We start from the raw sequence: 23040 nt of genomic DNA, 5'->3' as shown, positions 1-23040 counted from the left end.
TACTTAGCTTTTTTAGAAGTCTTCGAAGTAGTATTCGGTAGTAGTAATCTCTGGGTCTGACCGACCGGCACTTGCGAACAGCTTCTGCTTGGCACGCGGCAAGAAAGACTGAGGAAAATGGCGTCGGCCGATGCCTTTATACCCGAAGACCAGCAGAGATGACGTCGGGTGAAGTGCGACACCAGCCGAGGCCAGACCCAGACTTTGGAATCCGGCCGACCGAAGGGCTGCCTGACGACAGGACAACCCATTTGTTAGGACTGCAGATGCATCCTTGAAGGACATCCACAGCTCAGTGAGTGTACTGACAGGAGCAGTTTTCACTACAAAAATTCCCAAATGTCACTGTAGGCTCTACTTGTATTCCCTCTACCCTTGATTTAAAGTTGTTTATAGAATGTCTCAATGTATGGGCATACTGAACAGGCAGTTAAGAGCTCTCATGGCCAGGGTGGCTGAGGTGCAAGGTCTTCTTGCCATATCTGTCAAGAAGTTTACTCTGTCATTTAACAAAGGGTTCTTGGCTGCTTTCCCATTTGTTCATGGAATTCTCAAAAGAGGCACCACTGCTTGACACCACACTAGATTTTCTAGATGAGTGCTCAAATATCAAGCATACACCATCCAAGACATTATGGACTTGACAAGAGAATCAACAAAGGTCTGGGAAAAGGAAGGCTCAGCAGCTTCCAGAGATTAGCTGGACCCTTGAATTTTTTTAGATTTCCATTTCAAGGCATCCATTTTATAGAGGGAGTCTCCAAAGGATAAATCCTCAGAAGAGAAAACTGAGGAAGAGGTGTCTTCAGAATCTAAGGCAATATCTTGCTGGAAAGTTGCTGTACAGAAGCCAGTTTCATCCTCATTCTCTGACTCAGAGGAGTCTGTCTCCCTAGGGTACAAGCATCTCTTTTCCTACTCCTGTGTGAGGTTCCTGTAACAGGATTCTTATCCAGGGTAGACTGCCAGAACTTCATGAAGTCCATGAAATCCTGTGCCACACTTTCTCCTATGAAAAGGGGCAAGGGGATTCAAATCAGCTCAGACAGGATCAAACCTATTTGGGTCCTTCGTCTTAGAAGCTCCATTTGGAATAAGCCTCAGGTCAGAAAAGTGGCCAGAACCTTGATCCTGTTCCTAGGTAATCTCTTATGATAAAAGGAATACCACACTCAGTGACCAGGACCCTCTAACTCAACTGAAATTTGCCTAGTGTCACACTGCAAGAACTGGGTCGAAATCACAGCAGTCTCCTATGGGGTTAGGCCACATTACTACGGCATAACATATTTAACATGGGGGCTGTGAAGGCACCTCTTCTGTGTCAAGTCTAGACGGGGAAGACAGAGTTGTCAGGTCCCCCACATCCACTATCAGGCATTTGTATTTGCACTTCTGGGGATAAGAGTCTGGGATCCAGCAGGCACAATCACATGTAAAGGCCCAGCCCTACCAAACTCCAGATGCTGCTGCTGGAGGAACTGGCCCTACACTTAACAGTTTTATCATTAAATTTCATAGAAAGGACAGTTAGGGAAGTTGTGCTGAGACTAAGGGCAAAAAAAAAAAAACGGAAGTCCTTGTGAGGAATTTGCTTCCCACAAGAAATGCAACCGCTGACCTTTTAAAAAAAAACTAACATACAACAGTACATTAAAGATCCCAACACGGCACTAACTTGTAGATGCCCTGACAGAACAGGCTGAACCATGGGCCACCGAGGACAAGCAATACTGTCTTACATCAGACAAAGAAGAAAAAAAAAAAAACAGTGGCAGCTGACACCTCTTATACCTCCAACATACCAGCATACAAAGCAATTTCAGACCCTGCCTAGATGGGACTACTGCATATCTGCAAGTTAAGCTCACCTCTAGTAACCCACACGCGCGACCTCAACCTGGTCTGTCACATCAATAGGACTTGCTGGCAGGAGAGATTTGTGCCCCAGAGACTCCCCCCATCTGTGGAATAGGCTTCCTCTCCACGTCAAGCAGAGTACCTCATTATCCCTTTTCAAGTGCAACCTGGGTAACTGGATGGGAAAAGTACAGTTTTGTACCTACCATAAATGTAGATGTTCGAGGGTTCACCCTGCTGCAGTCATTACACTTGGGTTATCCTGTCGTCAGGCGGTCCCACAGTCGGCCAGATTTCCAAAGTCTTGGTCCGATGTTGGTTGCAGTCGCCTCATCCCTGACGTCACTGTGCCAGGGGTACATATATTGCAACAGATGCCATTTTCTTTTCTTGCCCCAGATGTCAGGTGCCCCCAAAAAGGTGATCCAAATCAGTACCAAATGGTGTGAACAATGTACAAACACAAAATCCCTTCAGCTATAAGCAAATACATCAGTAAGGCATAGCAGAGGATTAGCCAGTAGATCAGAGGGGTTGGAGGGAGGGTAACCTGGACTGCAGCAGGGTGAACACTCTAACATCTACATTTATGGTAGGTACAAAACTGTACTATGTTCATCATGTTACCCTGCTGCAGTCATTACACTTGGGTTGAGTCGCTAAGGTAGGGTGGAGGCATCATAGAGGGTTAGTGGAGGCAATGAGGCCCTGCAAAACTGCAGTGGCGAAGCCTGCCCTGGACGTAGAATAAAGAGGTAAGTGATAATGTTTGGTGAAGGTGTGCACTGAACTCCAAGTTGCAGCTTCTAAGATTTCCTTGGTAGGAACCCCCCTGAGAAAGGCTGTAGAGGTAGCTGTTGCCCTGGTAGAGTGGGGATCTAATGGTAGGAGGAACTGGTTTCCCATGATGGGTGTAACAGAATCGGATGCAATGGCCTATCCATTTAGAAATGGTTTGCTTGGATATGGCCTTCCCTTGAGAGGCTGTAGCATAGGAAACAAAGAGCTGGTCAGTTTTTCTGAAAGCCTTAGTTTTGTCCAAGTAGTAACGAAGCTGCCTGTGAATGTCCAAGGAATGCAGGAGTCTCTCACCTTTGTTCTGTGGATTGGGGTAGAAAGTGGGTAGGTGGATGGTTTGATTTAGAGCTACACTGGAAACCACCTTAGGCATGAAGGAAGGATTAGTTCGTAGAGAAACTCTGTTTTGATGAAAAATGAGGAAAGATTCCACTGCCATAAGTGCCTGCAATTCTGAAACTCTCCTAGCAGAAGTTATTGCCAGGAGCAGGGCAGTCTTCCAAGACAGGAACTGAAGGTCTGCAGAAAAAGCTGGTTCAAAGGGAGGTAACGTTAGTTTTTCCAGAAGAAAACTGAGGTCCCATGTTGGTGTAGGAGCTCTTCTAGGTGGTCTAATGTTTTTTGCCCCTCTGAGGAACTGCCTTAGGAGAGGATTTGAAAATAAAGGTGGATTCGTGTCGTAGTGAGCTGAAATAGCTGAAGCATGGATTTTAATTGAGGAGAAGGAAAGTCCTTTATGCAACATCTCAGCTAAATACTGCAGAATGTGAGGCATATGAGGCTGAGTCGTGTCTTGGCCTTTAGCTTGGTTCCAAGCAGAAAACCTTTTCCATTTGTCCGAGTAAGCCTTCAGGGTGCTTGGCCTCCTGGCTTCTAGAATAACATCCAGCACTGCTTGTGAAAGAGGGGCTGGTTGGATGCTTAATTGATTTGCCATGCAGCCAGGTTTAAGGTTTTGATCTGGTTGTGTAGAATCTGCTTGTCTTGCTGCGTGAGCAAATGAGGTATTTGAGGCAATATCCATGGTGGGCTGTGAGCCATATTCTTCAACAGCGGGTAGCAGTGCTGGCGTGGCCAGTCTGGGGCTATGAGAATCATTCAAGGTTTCTCCTTTTTGACCTTCAAAAGAACCTTTGTGAGAAGAGGTAATGGAGGAAAGGCATATGCTGTCAGGTTTTTCCAACTAAAGGAGAGAGCGTCCACTTTCCAAGCTTGATGGTGGAATGTCCTTGTACAAAATTTTGTCAGCTGGTAGTTTTGAGAACTGGCAAACTGGTCTATATTTGGTAGGCCCCATCTTTGAGTTATCATTGTAAATATTTGTGGGTCTAGCTTCCACTCATGGGGATCTTTGATGTTTCTGCTTAGGTCGTCTGCCAATGTGTCTTTCTGTCCTGGCAGGAATTGAGCTTTTAACTGGACTTGGTAGGCCAGAGCTGTGTTCCATAAGATTATTGCTTGCCTGCAAAGAGGGTAAGAATGTGTGCCCCCTTATTTGTTGATGTACCACATTACTGTGGTGTTGTCAGTCTTTATTGCAAGTTGTCCAGGCTGTAGAAGATCCTTGAAGGCTGTCACAGCTTTCTGCACAGCTAGCATCTCTTTTTGGTTTATGTGCAGTTTTCTTTGTTCTGCAGTCCATAGGCCTTGAATGCATTGCCCTGCCATGTGTGCCCCCCAGGCATAGTCTGAAGCATCTGTTGTGAGAGTTTGCCTGGGTGGGGGCAAGGTGAAAGGCTGACCCTTGTTGAGGTGACATGTCTGTGCCCATCACAGAAATTCCTGTTGAAGGCAGGGAATGAGAGATATCACCATGTCCAAGCTGTGGCTGTGTTGAGACCATAAGCTTTTTAGGTACCACTGTAATTTCCTCATATGCAGTTTTGCAAATGGTATTATCAGAATGCAAGGTGCCATGAAGCCCAAAGCCTGAAGAATTTTTCTTGCAGTTAATTGGGTCTTTGTTGCCATGTTTTGAAATATTGAGTCAGTAGTAATTGCTTCTCTGGTGTAAGATAAGCCTTCTGGGCCATTGTGTCCAAGCTGGCACCCAAGAATATCATTTTTTGAGAGGGTACTAGTTTTGGACTTCTTTTCGTTTACTGTGTACCCCAGACAATTCAGTAGTTGCTCCACAAAAGCCAGATGTTGTAAGAGAATGTCTTTTCTTTCTGCTTGAATGAGGCAGTCATCCAGGTATGGATATATTTGAATTCCTCTGTCTGCAGTACGCAATTACTGGTGCCAGGCATTTTGTGAATACTCTGGGCGCAGTAGATAAGCCAAAGGGCAGTGCAGAGAATTGATAATGGGTTGAACCTGCAATGAAACGGAGGTATCTTCTGCAACTGTGTCTGATAGGGACATGCAGGTATGCCTCCTTGAGGTCCAATGTTACCAGTCATGCTTCCTTGCTCAACATGGGAAGTAGCTGCTGTAGTGTTAGCATCTTGAATTTGGGAACTTGTAAGTGTTTAGAATTGAAAGGTCCAGAATTGGTCTCCAAGCATTTTCTTTTCTGGGTACTAGGAAGAGTCTTGAGTAAAATCCATGGCCTTGCTCTTGTGTTGGTACCCTTTGAATAGCTCTCATGGCCATGAGAGCTGTAATTTGTTTTTGAGCCTCTGCCCTTTGATTTTGTGGCAGGTGTGGCATTCCTCTTTTTATTGGCAAGGTGTGAAAGTGGAATCTGTATCCCCGTAAAATTATGTCTGGTACCCATTTGTCCTTTGTGACCATGTGCCAGTTGTTTGTAAATAGTGCTAAGCTTTCCCCCCAGGGGGGCTGACAAAAGAGTTTTGTTTGGCCAGCTGAGGTGCAAGTCATTGAGTTTGTCTTCTGGTGGGTTGAGACCGGTCTTCTCCTCCCTTCTGGGTTGGAGTGCCCCATTGGCGAGGTTTATACTGAGCTTGTGGTTGTCCTCTGCCCCTTGGGCACCTGTATTTACCCCTCTGAGGCCTGTCAGTGGCTGGAAAGGACCAATTTTTTGTTGGCCAGTTTCTGCTGAAGCGAGGGGGTTGTACTTGTAGGAAATGTTTGACTGTCTGCATTGATTTTGCCTTATCTTCCATTTTCTTTAAAACTTATTCTGCTTTAACACCAAAAAGAACATCCTGCTCTAAGGGAGCATCTAGTAGTTTTGCTTTAACATGATCAGGCAGACTTTGTTCCTTTAACCAGGCATGCCTACGTATAACTGATCCAGTGACAGCTGCTCTGCAGGAGGCCTCTAAAGAATCAAACCCACATTGCAAGGTACGTTTCCCTACCTGCTCGGTGGCGTGCAACAAATCCTGTACTTCTTTCAATTCAGATTGTTGAGGGAGGGTGGTTATCTTTTGTTTTAACTGAGAGATCAGAAATTGCTGATACTTAAGTATATGAAATTGACAGTTTAGAGCTCTCATAGCTAAAGTGGCTGAGGTGTAAACCTTTTCCCCCCCATCTGTCTAGTGCTCTTGAATCCCTTTCAGAAGGTACTGGATTTTTAGCCATGGAAGCCTTAGCCCCCTTGGGACCCTGGGAGATGGTCTCTGGGTCAGCTACTGGGCTTTTGTAAAGAAATTTGTGGGAATCAGGTACCCTGTAGTATCTGTCAGGCGTGGCCGGAGCAGGAGGCAGAGTCAGAGTTGAAACTGGATTCTAAGTAGACATCATCCACAATGTCCAAAACAGGAGGGATGGCTAGAGGTCTGTGTTGGGGGAGTAAAAGAAACTCTGAGCCTTTTCTTGGAATCAGAGTAATCCTGACCTTCCCATTGAAAATGTTCCCTCATAGTGTGTAAAGTTTCCCCAAAAGAGTAATTCTTCTGGAGGGGAAGCTGAGGGAATAGAGTCCTCAGCATCAGAATCTTCATAAGGAGAGAAGGAATAGTCTTGGTCCTCAGAGGAATCCGAAGAAATAGACAGTTGATCAGAGGAAGCAGATTCTTCCTCTAGTCTAGGCCTTTTGTCAGGAGGAGGCCGAGAACCCCTGATAAGACAAATCAAATCTTCAGCCATCTTGAGCATCTGTTTCTTAGGCATAGGGCCTTGAACAGGAGACTGAAGTGAAGCCTTTTTCGGGTTGGAAGGAGTCTTCGACTTGGAAAACGTTTTGACTGTAAGAGTTGTCGGTCTGAAAACGCCTTCAGAAACCGATGGTGTTTCAGAAGCACCAACGTCCTTGGAAGGTAAATCGTCGTTAGGGCCTGAAGTAAAAGGCTGCCTTGGCCTAGTACAGTCTGTCAAAATATCTGTAGCAGTCTCGGTTTCTTGAACTGCGGTAGTCAGAGGCTGCGTCGGAGCCTCACTGATCACCGAAGAACCGGAGACCGATCAACCGAGGCCTCGGAATCGGGCTTAGGCCTGGGCTGTCAATCCTTATCCCTGCGCTTTTTGTGCACGCCGGTAGTCTGAAGCTCCGACGGCATGTTATAATTAAATTTTCTGCCAAAAAAGTGTCATGCGAAATCAAATCGTCTTTTAATAGTACATTTATTAAATCTAGCCCAAAAACGACAAGAAGTGACGTCGTGATCAGGACCTAGGCAAGGTATGCAATAAGAATGAAAATCCTTAGGAGGTATTTGCTTCCCAAAAGAAATACAATTGTTAACTTTTTCTGACATCGGTCTGAGGCAAGAAAAGTTTCCCCAATGGGGTACTTAGCTTTATAGAAGATTTCGGTCTGAATTCGAAAATCTCAGGAGTCGGCCGACCGGCACTTGCAAACTGCTTCTGCTTCGGGCACCGCGCGGCAAGAAAGACTGAAGAAAATGGCGTCGGTTGCAATATATGTACCCCTGGTGCATTGCCGTCAGGGATGAGGCGACTGCAACCGACGTCGGACCAAGACTTTGGAAATCCGTCCGACTGCGGGACCAACTGACGACAGGATAACCCAAGTGTAATGACTGCAGCAGGGTAACACGATGAACATCAGAAAATACAACCTTTGGATTCTACCCATGTCCCTGCTGGACAGGGGCTTTGGGTGCTGACTTGCCTAAACATGGGCTAAACTCTTGGCTAGGCTTATAAGGGCCTCAGAGCCAGTAGCCTAGTAACTTCCTATGACATCCAGAGAAGGAAAAACTCTTACTCCTGCTTTGCAGAAGGCCAGAGCTGTCTGAAGTCTCTAGAATAAGTACTGAAACAATGTTTACAATGAACATCTATGTGCCCCATCCTTCATTACCTTTGAGAGAAAAAGTGGTTGTCTGGGATATTAAACAGGATGAATAGTCATATGGACCAGTTTTAGCTTGTTGTGAAATAGATAATGTACTGCAGACACCAAGAGGAATGTTGTTACTAGAGATGGCAATTGCGAAATGAGCACATTTATATCAACAGTAAAATATCAAAAAACAGTATAAATTATATTTTCATGCAGGTAAAGTCCACCTTGTACAGGACATCAACAGTTATCCCACTCCACAAAAGGGGGAGCCACCACAGACCCCAGGAACTATCACCCTATTAGCCTGACGTGCCTGGTCTGCAAGGCCATGGAATGTATAATTACAGAACTCAGACACTGGTAACCTCAAAACTCTGGACCCCACCCATTTCTGGTTTGTGAAAGGCAGATCATGCCACCTGAACCTGATGGACTTTGAGACAGGTCACCAAAGCCGCAGACGAGGGTAAGGTGGTTTACACAGCCTACCTTGACCTCACCAAGGCTGGACACCATGCCCCATTCTGGAATTATACATAAACTCACTAAACTGGGTATAAATCCCTACGTCTCAAGCTGGGTTGCCAACTGGCTCACTGACAGAACCCACACTGTAAAACTTGCAGACTCCAAATCTGACTTCAAACCAGTGACAAGTGGAGTACCACAGGGTTCAGTCCTGGGTCCTCTCCCATTTGCTATCTACTTCTCTGAAGTAGAGGCTAAAACAGAAGGTCTCTGGCTAATGAAGGTCAGAGATGACTGCAAACTAGGAGCCATAGTAGAGTCCCCAAATGATGTGGACATCCTACAGAAGGGCCTCACTGTGACAGATGCTGCCACGGCCTCAAGCTCAATGCCAAAAAGTGCATAGTCACCCCCTTTGGTAAAAACTCTGTACCCATGAACTACCACATAGGTAGCAGTCTACTTAACGCAGTGTGTGTGATAAGAGACCTTGGGACCCAGGTGGACAGTAGTCTCTCCTTAGATAATCACATCGCCACAGTAGTCAGGAAATCCTTCTACATGGCACACCTCATCAGGAAAGGGTTCTCATTCAGGAAAAAAAAGGTTATTGTTCCCCTCTACGCAACACTCAGACCTATTATAGGGTATAAAGCCCCTTCTGGAATGTACCTCAAGACATCTGCAACAGCTGGAAAGGCCACAGAAGTACCTCACAAATAGGATTACTGGCCTCAAACAGATGCCCTACGCTGACAGTCAAAAAAACTCCAGCTTTACTCTGTAGCATATCACCTACTCAGAGGTAATCTCTGCCTAACATACAAAGCTACGTCAAACACAGAGCTGTTGGACATGCCACACCTAAAGAAATCCCATTCCCTCCAAGCTACATGCTCTAGGGACCTTAACATTGTCAGTACAATAAACAGAACATGCTGGAGGGATAGATTCCTGTCCTAGAGACTTCCCATACTCTGGAACAAGCTACCTATCTATATCAAACAAAGCTCCTCATTAGCACGCTTCAAGAAAAATCTTGATTGGATGGGAAATAGGAAATTCACCCCAGGGATCACCTCTGGGGCTCTGCTCGACAGGGGCACAGGAAAATTAATTTTCTTGGGTGGCAAAAGCCATGGTACCTTTTTGGCTAGGCTTATATAGGCCCTAGGGTCAATAGCCTAGTACCTACTTATGAACAACCTACAATTTAAATGCTTCACTACTTATGACTGAAATGATTCAGAAACGTGTGAAGTGTTTTTTTCTGTCTGCATGTGTCTTGGTGCTTACTTCTTGCATTTGAATGGGTAAAGGAGCAGGTGAGTTCAAATGAAACTAATTACTCTAGCTGGTAGCAAACTATCCTTTCCCAGAGGATGGCAAGTGTCAGTTTCACATTTGGTTTAGAGTTTAGACTTTACAGCATGATGCAACAAAAGGGAGGAGAAGGGTACAGTTAAGAGAGTCTTATCTGTGGATGCTATGATTTATGGGAAACTAGTACAAAATGGGGGGCCTAAAGAAGCAATGAGATCTTAGGCTTGATTTTGTTATTGGCTGACAGAATATCTGTGATGAGAAGGGGGCATTGTGTATGACTCCTTTCAAAATCAGTAACGTGAGGACAGTACAAATTATTCCAGTTAAACACACTGTTACTGCAGCACTAACTTTAATGTATGTGAAAACTTCGGGAATGCCTGGGGGACAATTCTCATAATGAAAATACAGCAACTGCTTTTCCTCAATGATCCCCTTCCACTTTAGGGATATGCAACAGCTGCTAGCTAAACACTGATACCATGTTGACCAGTGGTAACAAAACGCATCATTTGTATTACTAACATGTTTGTCATATCTACAGATTTCTTTTTCCTCTCTCTTTTATCTTTGCTGTTAACGAGGGGGGGGGGGGGCAATATAGTAGCAAACTTCAACTCTGCCAATTGTAAAATGGAAATGTTTTGCTTCCATTTTTCGAGCCCTCAAGTGAAAGCTGCTGAAGTGTGTGAAAAGTGACTATGAATTTTCTTATGGTGGGAGGAGCTCTTAATCAGCATAAAAATAGTCTTTCCACACATTTCTCATTATATCTCTTGTTGACATTTACCCAAGGTCTTCACAGGCTACTTAAACCCAGTGTCCTTCGCAACTTCATGTTGAGCTTAATTCTAAGCATACTGGTTATAAATACCACTCCAAAATTTTTTTTTTTTGGTGGGGGGAGCAGTAACAGTATGCTAGTATTAAATGACTAGCAATGCAAACTTCCTTTATCTCAAGTAATTGTACACAACAGCCCAGATGTTCATCGTGTTATACTGCTGCAGTCATCACACTTGGGTTATCTGCCGTCAGGCGGTCTCGCAGTCTGCCCGAGTTCCAAAGTCTTGGTCCGGCGTCGGTTGCTGTCGCTTCTTCCCTGACGTCAGTATGACAGGGGTATAAAAGAGGCAGCCGATGACATTTTCTCCAGTCTTTCTTGCTGCGCGGTGCCCGAAGCAGAAGCAGTTCACAAGTGCCGGTTGGCAGACTCCTGAGATTTTCAAATCGAATTTCAGACTGAAGTCTTCAATAAAGCTAAGTACCCCATTGGGGAACCTTTTCTTGCCTCAGTCCGATGTCAGAAAAAGTTAATTGCATTTCTTGTGGGAAGCAAATACCTCATAAGGATTTTCATTCTTATTGTATCCCTTGCCTAGGCCCAGACCACGACGTCACAGGTTGTCTGTTTTGTGCTAGGTTTAACAAACAAACTATTAAACGTCTGTTTGATTTCGCCCGACATTATTTTGGTAGAAAATTTAGTTATACCATGCCGCCTGAGCAACTGACGACCGGGATGCATAAAAGCGCAAAGATAAAGATAGGCATCAGAGACCCAAACCAGACACCGAGGCCTCTGCTAGGCCAGTCGCCGTTCTCCGGTTTTCAGTGAGGCGCCCACGCAGCCCCTGACCGCTGATTTAGAACTCCAGCCTGCATCCGACTCCCAGCGGAGATTGCAGGGCCTCCAGAGCCTTTATCTTTAGGCCCTTCCGACTCCATGGCTGATGGGGATTTCAGTGCAGTTGAAAGCCCATCAGTTGCTGAAGGTGTCTTCAGACCGACTACACTTACTATTAAATCCTTTGCAAAACGGAAAACTCCATTAAAAGTAAGGAAGCCTGTACAGCAGTCTCCAGTGCAAGGCCCCATGCCTAAGAAACAGATGCTTAAGATGGCCGAAGACTTAAGATGGTCAAGACTTAATTACCCTAATCGGGGGTTCCCATCCCCCACCTGACAAAAGTCCTAGACAGGAGGAGGACTACGCTTCCTCTGACCAGGTTTCCATTACCTCAGATTCTTCTGAGGAACAGGAGTACTCTCTTCCCCCTTATGAAGACTCTGATGCTAAAGAGTCTATTCCTTCAGCATCTCCCCCAAAAGACTACTCTTTTGGGGAAACTTGACATACCATGAGGGAACATTTCCACTGGGAAGGCCAGGATTACTCTGATTCTAAGAAAAGGCTCCGAGAGTTCCTCTTACTACCCCAGCACAGACCCCTTGCTATTCCACCTGTGTTAGACATTGTGATTGATGTTTATTCAGAATCTAGCCTTAACCCAGATTCATTACCTCCTGCACCAGCCAAACCAGACAGATACTACAGAGTCCCTGACTCACATAAATTCCTATATAAAAGCCCTGTTGCTGACCCAGAAACCATTTCCCAGGGTCCCAAAAGGGTTAAGGCCTGTATTGCTAAAAATCCTGTACAGTCTGAAAGGGGTTCTAGAGCACTAGACAGATGGGGAAAGAAAGTATATACCTCAGCTACTCTAGCAATGAGGGCCTTAAATTGCCAGTTTCACATGCTGTAATATCAACAATATTTGATGTCTCAATTAAAACAAAAAATGAGCACTCATACAGAGCAGCCTGATTACAAGGAAATGCAAGATTTGTTGCATGCAGCAGAACAAGTGGGAAAACATACTTTGCAATGTGGATTTGATTCATTGGAAGCTTCTTGCAGAGCAGCTGTAACAGGGTCTGTCATTCATAGGCTTGATTGGTTAAAAGAACAAACTTTACCTGATCATGTTAAAGCAAAGTTATTGGATGTACCCTTACAGCAGGATGTTTTATTTGGTGTGAAAGCAGAAGAGGTTTTAAAGAAAATGGAGGATAAGGCAAAATCTATGCAGATGGTCAAGGATTTTTTTACAGGTCCAACCCCCTCGTTTCAGCAGAAATTGGCCAACCAAAAACTGGTCCTTTCCAACTTCTGACAGACCTCAGAGGGGCAAATACAGATGCCCAAGGGAACAGAGGTCAGCCACAAGGCTCTTACAAGCCACGACAATGGGGTGCCACAACCCAGAAAGGAGGGGAAGACTGGTCTCAAACTATCAGAAGACAATCACAATTACTTACCCCTTAGACTGCCAAGCAAATCAATCTTGGCAGCTCCCTTGGGAGGAAAACTTGCACTTTTTGCAGACAATTGGCACAGCATCACAAAAGACAAATGGGTCCTAAATATTGTAACTCAAGGATACAGGTTCCACTTTCACACAAAACCTGCCATCAAATCAACAGGCAGAGGCTCAAAGACAAATACAGCACTCATGGACATGAGAGCCATTCCACAGGTTCCTACACAGGAGCAAGGACAAGGATTTTACTCAAGACTCTTTCTGGTTCCCTGAAAGGACAAAGCCTGGAGACCCATTCTGGACCTTTCAATTCTAAACACATACCTGGAAGTACCCAAATTCAAGATGCTCACACTACAGCAACTTCTTCCCATGCTGGGCAAGAAGGCTTGGCTAGTAACGTTGGACCTCAAGGAGGCATACCTGCATGTCCCTATCAGACAAAATTGCAGAAGATACCTCCGATTTATAGCAGGTACAACTCATTACCAATTCTCTGCACTGCCCTTTGGCTTATCTACTGCACCCAGGGTCTTCACAAACTGCCTGGCACCAGTAATTGCATACTGTAGACAGAGGAATCCAAATATATCCATACCTGGACGACTGCCTTACTCAAGCAGACAGCAAGGACATTCTTTTAAAACATCTGGCGTTTGTTAAAAACCTAAGTTACCTAAGGTACACAGTAAACGAAAAGAAGTCAAAACTAGTGCCCTCACAAGACATAATATTCCTGGGTGCCAGCTTAAATAAAATGGCCTAGATGGCTCATCTCATGCCAGACAAGCAAGGACAACTGGCTCAATACTTCAAAATGATGGCAACTAAGACCCAACTCCCTGCAAGAAAAATTCTGCAGGCCTTGGGATTCATGGCATCTTGCATACTACTAATTCCGTATGCCAAACTGCATACGAGGAAATTACAATGATACCTGAAAAGCGTATGGACTCAACACAACCACAGCTTGGAAACAATAATAGCACTAATTCCCTTTCTTCAACAGGAGTTTCTATGGTGGGTTCAGGCATGTCACCTCAACAAGGGTCAGCCTTTCACCTTGCCCACAGCCAGGCAAACATTGACAACAGATGCATCGGATTACGCCTGGGATGCACACATGGCAGGACAGTGTATTCAGGCCAAATGGTCTGCAGATCAAATGAATCTCCACATCAATCAAAAAGAGATGCTAGCTGTACGAACTGCCGTAACAGCTTTCAAGGACCTTCTACATCCAGGATAAAGTACAGTTTTGTACCTACCATAAATGTAGATGTTCGAGGATTCCATTGCTGCAGTCCTTACTATTGGGTATAGTCCGCATCCAGTCGGCCCGAATACCAGAGTATAAGGCTGACGTCGGTCTGGGCGCATTAGACTGACGTCAGTACGTCAGGGTACTAATGCGCATGACCGGCGTCATATCCTCAGTCTTTTCTTGCCCCAGATGTCAGAAGACCCTAAAAAGACAAGGCCCAAAATACCTGTACCAAAACATGAACCATATATACAAAAATAGAAGCAGGTAAACTCACCTACACAACCACCCCTAAACACAGAGGGGAAGGAGGGAGGGTAAATTGGACTGCAGCAATGGAATCCTCGAACATCTACATTTATGGTAGGTACAAAACTGTACTATGTTCTTCGTTTTCCATTGCTGCAGTCCTTACTATTGGGTAGAATCCCAAAGCAGAGGTAAGGGAGGCTGGCAAATCATAAAGAAGCAGGAGCTGACAACATGCCTTGCAAAACAGCTGTGGCAAAACCAGCCCTAGACTTAGAGTAGATAGGAAGGTGATAATGCTTAGAGAAAGTATGCACTGAACTCCAAGTAGCTGCTTCCAAAATATCCTTAGTTGCCACCCCGTAGAAATGCTGTTGAAGTGGCAGTAGCCCTAGTGGAATGAGGCCTAATCCCAGCTGGAACCTCCTTGCCATGATGGGAATAACAAAATGCAATGCAAAAGCCAATCCACCTAGAAATAGTTTGTTTTGACACAGGCTTGCCCTGCGAACTCAAAGCAAAAGAAACAAACAACTGCTGAGACTGCCTAAAATCCTTAGTCCTGCTTAAGTAATAACGCAATTGCCTGTGTACATCTAAAGTATGCAAAATCTTTTCCCTTTATTTTGGGGTCTGCATAAAAAGTAGGCAAATGAATAGATTGGTTTAAAGCCACACAAGAAACCACCTTAGGCATAAAGGAAGGATTAGTACGTAATGATACCCTATCCTTATGGAAAATCAAAAGGGCTCGACTGCCATAAGGGCCTGCAACTCAGACACCCTTCTTGCAGAAGTAATAGCCAACAAAAAAGCAGTCTTCCATGACAAATATTTCAATTCAGCAGTAGCCGCGAGGCTCAAAAGGTTGTAGAGTAAGTTTTTCCAACACAAAATTGAGATCCCAAGCAGGAGTAGGAGCTCTATTGGGGGTCTTATATTTTTGCCCCTCTAAGAAACTGCTTGAACAAAGGATGCGAAAACAATGGTGGGTCACAATCATAGTGAGCTGAGATTGCTGCAGCATGAATCTTAATGGAAGAGAAGGACAGACCCTTGTCCAGTAACTCAGTAAGATATTGAAGAGCCATACTCAAATTAGGCTCAGAAATCTCCAAATTCTTTGCTTTACTCCAAAATAAAAATCTCTTCCATTTTGCTGCACACTTTCCTTGTACTAGGTCTTCTAGCTTCCTAATCACATTTAAAACTTGTTGAGGAAGTTGAGACCTGCTGTGTTTCAACACAGAATATGCCAGGCTGTCAGATGAAGAGAGTGAAGCTTGACATTGAGCAGATGACCGTCCTGCTGGGAAAACAGATGTGGAATCAAAGGTTAAGGCCATGGAGGCTTCTTTACCAGACTCCGTAGTAGAGGGTACCAGTGTTGCCAAGGCCAATCTGGAGCTATCAAAATCATCCTTGGCCTGTCCTGTCTGACCTTTAACAGTACCTTTGGAAGAAGAGGCAGAGGTGGAAAGGCATACACATGAAGGTTTGTCCAACTGAAAGACAGAGCATCCACTTTCCAAGCTGTGTGATGAAACCCCTTTGTGCAAAACTGTGGCAGCTGGTGGTTTAGTGGAGAAGCGAACAGATCTATGTCTGGAGTTCCCATGACACTGTCAATTTCTGAAATACATGAAGATCCAGTTTCCACTTGTGGGGACCCATGATTTGTCTGCTTAACACATCTGCTAAGGAGTTCTGTGCTCCTGGCAGAAACCTTGCCTGAAGAGTTAGGTGCAAGCGTAGCGCAGTCTCCCATAAAATCATCGCTTGCCTGCATAGAGGATAAGAATGTGTTCCCCCTTGTTTGTTGAAGTACCACATGACAGTTGTGTCGTCTGTTAGAATCAACACCTGCCCTGGAAGAAGTAACTCCTTGAAAGCCAGCAATGCGAACTGGACTGCTAACATCTCCTTCATGTTGATATGTAGATGCTGTAGTCTGGCAGGCCACTTGTCTTGTATCCACTTTCCATTTAGATGAGCTCCCAAGCAATGTCTGAGGCATCTGTCGGTAAAATCTGACTCGCCTCTGGCCGGGTCACAGAGAGTCCCTTGTTTAGGTGACATTCCTGAGCCCACCACAAAAATTCTCTTTGAAGGCAAGGTATTATTTGAATGACAGTGTCTAAATCCTGGCAGTGCTGTGTCCATACATTTTGAGATACCATTGTAACTTCCTCATATGCAGTTTGGCATTGGGAAGCACCAGAATACAAGATGCCATGAACCCTAATGCTTGAAGGACTGTCTCTGCAGTCAGCACGGACTGATGAGATAGTTGATGGAAGTAAAGTGATAGACTCTTTTGTTTGTCCGGGGTTAAAAAGGCCATCTGGGCTGCTGTATTCAGTCTCACACCCAGAAAGCACATGTCTTGAGAGGGTACTAGACTGGACTTTATTTCGCTCACAGAATACCCTAGGCATCTTAGCACTGCTATAAGATATTCCAGATGCTGTAGAAGGTCTTCCTTTTCTTGAGCCAGAATCAGGCAGTCGTCTAAATAAGGATAGATTTGAAGTCCTTGTAGCCTGAAGTAAGCTATCACTGGAGCCAGAACCTTTGTGAATACTCTGGGGCAGTAGATAAGCCAAAGGGCAATGCAGAGAACTGATAATGAGAATTTCCAGCTCGAAACCGCAGATACTTCCTGTAACTTAGCCTGATAGGCACATGAAGGTAAGCTTCCTTGAGAACTAAAGTTACCATCCAGTGATCTTTGCCCAGCAGGGGTAAAAGCTGTTGTAACGTCAACATCTTGAACTTGGGAATGTCCAGATAAGTGTTGAGGAGAGATAAATCCAAAAGCAGTCTCCACGTGTTCCCCTTTTTCGGTACTAGGAACATGCGAGAATAAAATCCTAGGCCCCTTTCTGATACAGGGACTGGCTGAATGATGTCCAACACCCATCTGTCTTGAGTAATTAAATCCCAATTTTCTTTGAAAAGAGACAGTCGTCCTTCCAAAGGAGCTGCCAGACGAGAATCTACTGGCAGCTGAAAAGGCAGGTCATTGGGTCTGTTTACGAAAGGACTGAACCCTGCCCTCACCAGAAGTCTGAGCAGGTGAACTCCCTGTTCTAGGCCTAAAAGAACCTTGAGCCCTGCCCCTACCACGCCTAGACCTACCCCTAGACTGGGAATCATAAGCAGGATATGTCCACCCCTTAGCAGGCCAATTTCTACTAAACTTCGGTGGCTGTACCTGCAAAAAATCTTTAACAGTTTGCATAGACTTAGCTTTGTCCTCCATTTTCTTTAAAACTGCTTCCACAGGTGAACCAAACAACACATCAGACTGTAAAGGAGCATCCAAAATCCGTGTCTTAACATGCTCAGCCAAATTTTGATCCCTCAACCAGGCATGCCTGCGAAGAACAGAACTAGTGGCAGCCACCCTCGAGGAGGCCTGCACAGCATCAAAACCACATTGCAAAGAATGCTTGCCCACTTGTTCAGACACATAAACTAAATCCAGCAAGTCTTTACAATCAATACCTTCCGCCAAAGCATCCACCTTAGATTTCAATTGTGAAAGGAGATAATTTTGATATTTCAGCATGTGAAACTGACAATTCAACGCCCTCATGGCTAGAGTGGAAGAAGTATACACTTTCTTACCCCACCTATCTAACGCCCTTGCCTCTTTGTCAGTGGGAACAGGATTTTTAACCACAGAGGCCTTAACACCTTTAGGCCCCTGAGAAACAGTTTCTGGGTCCGCCCTAGGACTCTTAAACAAATACTTATGAGCTTCGGGCACCCTATAGTACCTATCAGGTTTAACAGGAGCAGGAGGCAAAGAATCAGGGTTCAGGGAAGCCTCTGCAAAAACATCTTCCACCACATTCAACACAGGAGGTACAGCTAAGGGCCTATGCTGGGGTAAAAACAAGAATTCCCTAAGTCTCTTCCTGGAATCAGAGTAATCCTGGCCTTCCCATTTAAAGTGCTCCCTCATGGAATGCAGAGTCTCTGAAAAAGAAAAATCCTCAGGAGGAGAAGCCGAAGGAGTGGCATCATCCACATCAGAATCAGAATAATGAGGATACTCCTGCAAATCTTCCAGAAGACTCAGAAGCCCCTGAACCCTGTTCAAAACTGTCAAACTCTGGTTCCACCCTAGGCCTCTTATCAGGAGGTCCATAGAACCTCTAATCATAGTAATCAAATCTTCTGTCATTTTAAGCATATGTTTCTTAGGTACAGAACCCGAAGGCTAGGAGAAGCCCCAACTGAAGCTGAAGTTGGCCTACCTCTAAAAGAAGTTTTGGCAACAGAAGGAGAGGCTCTAACTACTTTGGGAAGAGAGGGAAGAATAGTTACCTGAGAAGCCCCCTCAGCCTGGCCTGCCTCCTGAGAGGGTACATCCTGTAAAAGTAAAGTTTCTGCCTGAGACTCCATAGAAACTCCTGGCAAAACCTCTGGCTCCACTGAGCCATCTAAAGAACCGACGTCCGGGACTGCCGGTTCATCAACCCTAGGCTTCGCTGTTTTGTCCTTGCGCTTCTTGGACGAAGCAGGCGTCGGAGCATCCGACGGCATTTTATAATTGCAACGCTTCCCAAACACTAATCTGGCACAGTCTAACCTCCTCTTAATAGTGCGTTTGTTAAACCTAGCACAAGAGCGGCAACCAACAACGTCGTGCTCAGGCCCTAAACAAGGTATACACAATGTATGGTAATCCCTATGAGGTATTTGTTTCCCACAAGAAATACAGTTATTCACTTTTCTGACATCCGGTTAAATACTGAGGCAAGAAAAACCAAAATGTTCCCAACGGGTACTTAGCCAACTCTGATTCGGTCTGAAACTCCGGTTTCGGAAATATTTCAGAACGCCAACCTGCACTCGCAAAACTGCTTCTGCATCGGACCACGCGGCAAAAAAGACTGAGGATATGACGCCGGTCATGCGCATTAGTACCCTGACGTACTGACGTCAGTCTAATGCGCCCTGACCGACGTCAGCCTTATACTCTGGTATTCGGGCCGACTGGATGCGGACTATACCCAATAGTAAGGACTGCAGCAATGGAAAACGAAGAACATCTTCTAATAAAGATGGACAACACCACAGTGATGTGGTACATAAACAAGGGGGCACACATTCCTACCTCCTATGCAGGCAAGCAATGACCTTGTGGAACACAGCACTGACCTACCAAGTTCAACTACAAGCACAATTCCTGCCAGGAAAGAAAAATGCATTGGCAGACAAACTAAGCAGAAATATCATGGATCCTCATGAGTGGAAACTAGACCCACAAGTATTCACAATGATAACTCAAAAATGGGGGAGCCCAGACATAGATCTGTTTGCCCCCCCCCCCCCCCCCAGAACTACCAACTGCAAAAGTTTTGCTTGGAAAGTGGACGCCCTCTCATTCAGTTGGAAAACACTAACAGTGTATGCCTTTCCTCCACTGCCTCTTCTGGCAAAGGTGCTGCTAAAAGCCAGATTAGAGAGGTCACAAATGATGCTCATTGCTCCAGACTGGCCATGTCAACACTGGTATCCAATATTAAGGAACATGGCTCAAGGCCCACCATGGATTTTACCTCAGATTCCTCACCTGCTGACTCAGCAAAACAATCAGATTCTACACAGCCAGCTCAAGACTTTAAGTCTGGCTGCATGGCAGATTATCTAAACAACCAGTCAACACCTCTCTACAGCTGTTATGGATGTCATTCTGGAGGCCAGGAGACCCAGCACCAGGAAAACTTACTCAGACAAATGGAAAAGTTTCTGCGCCTGGAACCAGGCTAAAGGCCAAAATTCTCTTGTCCCAAATATTCCTCAGATTCTGCAATATTTAACTGAGATGTTGCACAAAGGCCTTTCCTTTTCATCTATAAAGATCCACGCTTCAGCTATTTCAGCTCATTACAACACGGATCCTCCTATTTTTTCACATCCATTATTAAGACAGTACCTCAGAGGGGCTAAGAACATAAGACCGCCCCAAAGAGCACCAAAACCAACTTGGGACCTCAATTTTGTTTCAGAAAAACTTACACTACCGCCCTTCGAGCCAGCTTTTTCAGCTGATTTACAATTTTTATCATGGAAAACTGCCCTGCTGCTAGCAATAACTTCAGCACGAAGAGTCTTGGAGATACAGGCACTAATGGCAGTGGAGCCTTTCATCATTTTTCGTCAAGACAGAGTCTCTTTGAACTAACCCTTCCTTTATGCCAAAGGTAGTATCCAGTGTGGCTCTAAACCAAACCATTCATTTACCCACCTTTTATCCAAACCTCCAGAATAAAGGGGAAAGGCTCCTACACTCTTTGGACATTCACAGGCAATTACGTTTCTACTTGGATAAAACAAAGGTTTTCAGAAAATCTGATCAGCTCTTTGTATCCTATGCTGCAGGATCTCAAGAAAAGCCTATATCAAAACAGACCATTTCTAAATGGATAGGACATTGTATCCGTTCTGCTACACACACCATGGGAAACCTGTACCTGGTAACATTAGGCCTCATTCCACCAGGGCTACAGCAACATCAGCAGCCTTCCTCAGAGGGGTCAAGCAAAGTTCATCATTAGCACTCTTCAGGAAAAATCTTGATGAGTGAATGGAAAATAGGAAATTCACTTCTGTGGCTCTGCTCGACAGGGGCACAGGAAACTAACTTTCTTTTGGCGAAAGCCAGGGAACATTGTTGGCTAAGCTTACTTGGGCCGATAGCCTAGTACCTACCTATGGACACTGTAAATCAATGCCAAAGGATTAAAAAAAAAAAAAAAAAAAAAAAAAAAAAAAAAAAAAACTTACTTCTGGTGCCAGTACGAATGTTTGCATGAATTTCCTCATTGGCTGCCCTCCATTTGAGAGTTCACCCATAACCTGTACAACTACTCCATCATTTAGAGTTGCATGAGCATCCACATGGCGAATCTTCGTATGGCATTCAGAGAATTGTAGGGACATAACCTTCTTGTGAATCTCCTAGACAGATAGAGAAAAGGTTTAGGCAACATTTCAAAAACACAGTACAAATGCCAATAAAAGCAATTCATCTAAATCAAGTACCACTAAAAAAGTATTACACCGGAAACTACTTTTTTTAGTAAACTAAATCAGAATTATTTAAAGTAGTCACACCATGTGCCACACATTCTGAGCAGCATGGTTGGCTACACTCCTTTAACACAGCACCTTCAGATAAACATTTGAAAAACACATCAGCATTCATAGAGCAAAAACACTACTTCAACTTACATATTACACACTTCATTAACAGAACCTTGGTCAAGTCAAGTAAGTCTACACTTAAAAAAAACATTTTGGTGCACAGCAATTACAGTGCAGAAACAGATACAGAACTATATGCACTTTACTGACTGTGCGGCTACAACCCCCTTTTACAGTAGATTTTTGCATTCAGAAACTATAAACAGCCCATCTAACATTAGTAACCCCAGAAAACTGTTAAGCAATACCACCAAGGCAAAACAATTCTTTTGTTTGGTACATCACTTGCTTTTTGCTGTGAAATTCTTAATTCTGTTAAATGTCTACTGTTACTAAATCATGAGCTCACAAGATATATACCCTATGTGCGCTGTAAACATATCTACAAGCACTGCACCTATGAGGAAAAAATACAGGCAGTTAGAATAACAAAAATAATAAATGATAAGCAAAGCTAGGCTTCCCAGGGTCAGTGCAGTCTTTATTATTCCTTGACTAGCTAGTTTGGTTTACTGACTGACAAAGATTACAGACGAGGACAGGGTTTTTATACACTGTGTCCAAATCAGGTTATAAAGCCATTTAAAATTGCTTGTGAGCAGACCATTTTAAAAGTTACTACTATATAACAGGTTACTTCCCTTTTTAGTGACAAGTACAGAGTAAGAATTCCTTTCTTCAGCTTGCATTATCATCATATGTTCTTACTGCTCGTCTATTCATAACATTTCTAATGAGAAAGACCATTTATTATTGTTACAGCTGCAGTTCATATTTAAATTATGACTGTTGTTGAATAATTCAGAACTAATGAAAGTTTGCAACTTATAAAGTAGTAACAATACACAAGCTAAATAAAAACTTAATAAAGTCTGCAGCTTTGCAGCATGTATATGCAAGAGACAACATCTGCCCCTGTCATTCTTTCTATAGATAACGTGTGAAATAGAATATACATTTCCTGATTCTTTGATGTTTATGGCATATATGTACATTTTACATTATTTGCATTCTTTACACATACAGTTTAGGAATGTTTGATAGAAACAGAAAAGTACTGATTAATAGATGATTTATACAACTTCTAATAGAAGTGCCATTCCTGCTGTTACAATACATCAGTGTGTGACCCTTGTTTTCAGGCTGCTGTGACCTTTTCATTCTATCTTTATCCTAACGGCAGGCTGAGCTGACAATTCTAAAAAACCCACTGTGAAGTCTTATAGCTAGTTTGCATCTGTTGTCTGACATTTGATTATTAGAGGAATTACTTTCAATATAAATATTTATTTATATTAATAATTATGCCTTGATAAAGAGAGGAATTATTCATAAGCATTATCTTATCGTGGCTGATGCTCTTTTAGCCACACATTCCATGCAGCTTTTTATTCATGTTTTCAGTCACTGGCATTCACAAAGATTGTTCACACATGCAGCGCAGGGAAGATTTCTGTAAGCTAGTGTCTCAACAATGTTTGCGATCCTAACACACACAAGACGCACACAGAAGTGCAGTAAGAAAAAGGGGATGTATGTTAACTCAAGTGAAACGTCACAAGATATCCAAATTTATAAAA

The 23040-nt window shown here is 44.1% G+C and overlaps 1 protein-coding gene across 1 annotated transcript in view; it reads right to left on the bottom strand.

The window, feature by feature from the left end:
• G3BP2 (G3BP stress granule assembly factor 2) overlaps positions 1-23040 on the bottom strand; it is a 1493999-nt gene that overhangs the window by 1203607 nt on the left and 267352 nt on the right. Inside the window, exon 5 of the mRNA XM_044061106.1 lies at positions 21041-21214. Within this exon, the coding sequence (XP_043917041.1) occupies positions 21041-21214 (174 nt within the window). The remainder of the gene's footprint in view (positions 1-21040; positions 21215-23040) is intronic.

The sequence above is a fragment of the Protopterus annectens genome, chromosome 2.part0 (genome assembly GCF_019279795.1).
Source record: "Protopterus annectens isolate FY-2018-M chromosome 2.part0, PAN1.0, whole genome shotgun sequence".
Classification (NCBI taxonomy): domain Eukaryota; kingdom Metazoa; phylum Chordata; order Ceratodontiformes; family Protopteridae; genus Protopterus; species Protopterus annectens.
This window is presented reverse-complemented; position numbering and strand designations above follow the sequence as displayed.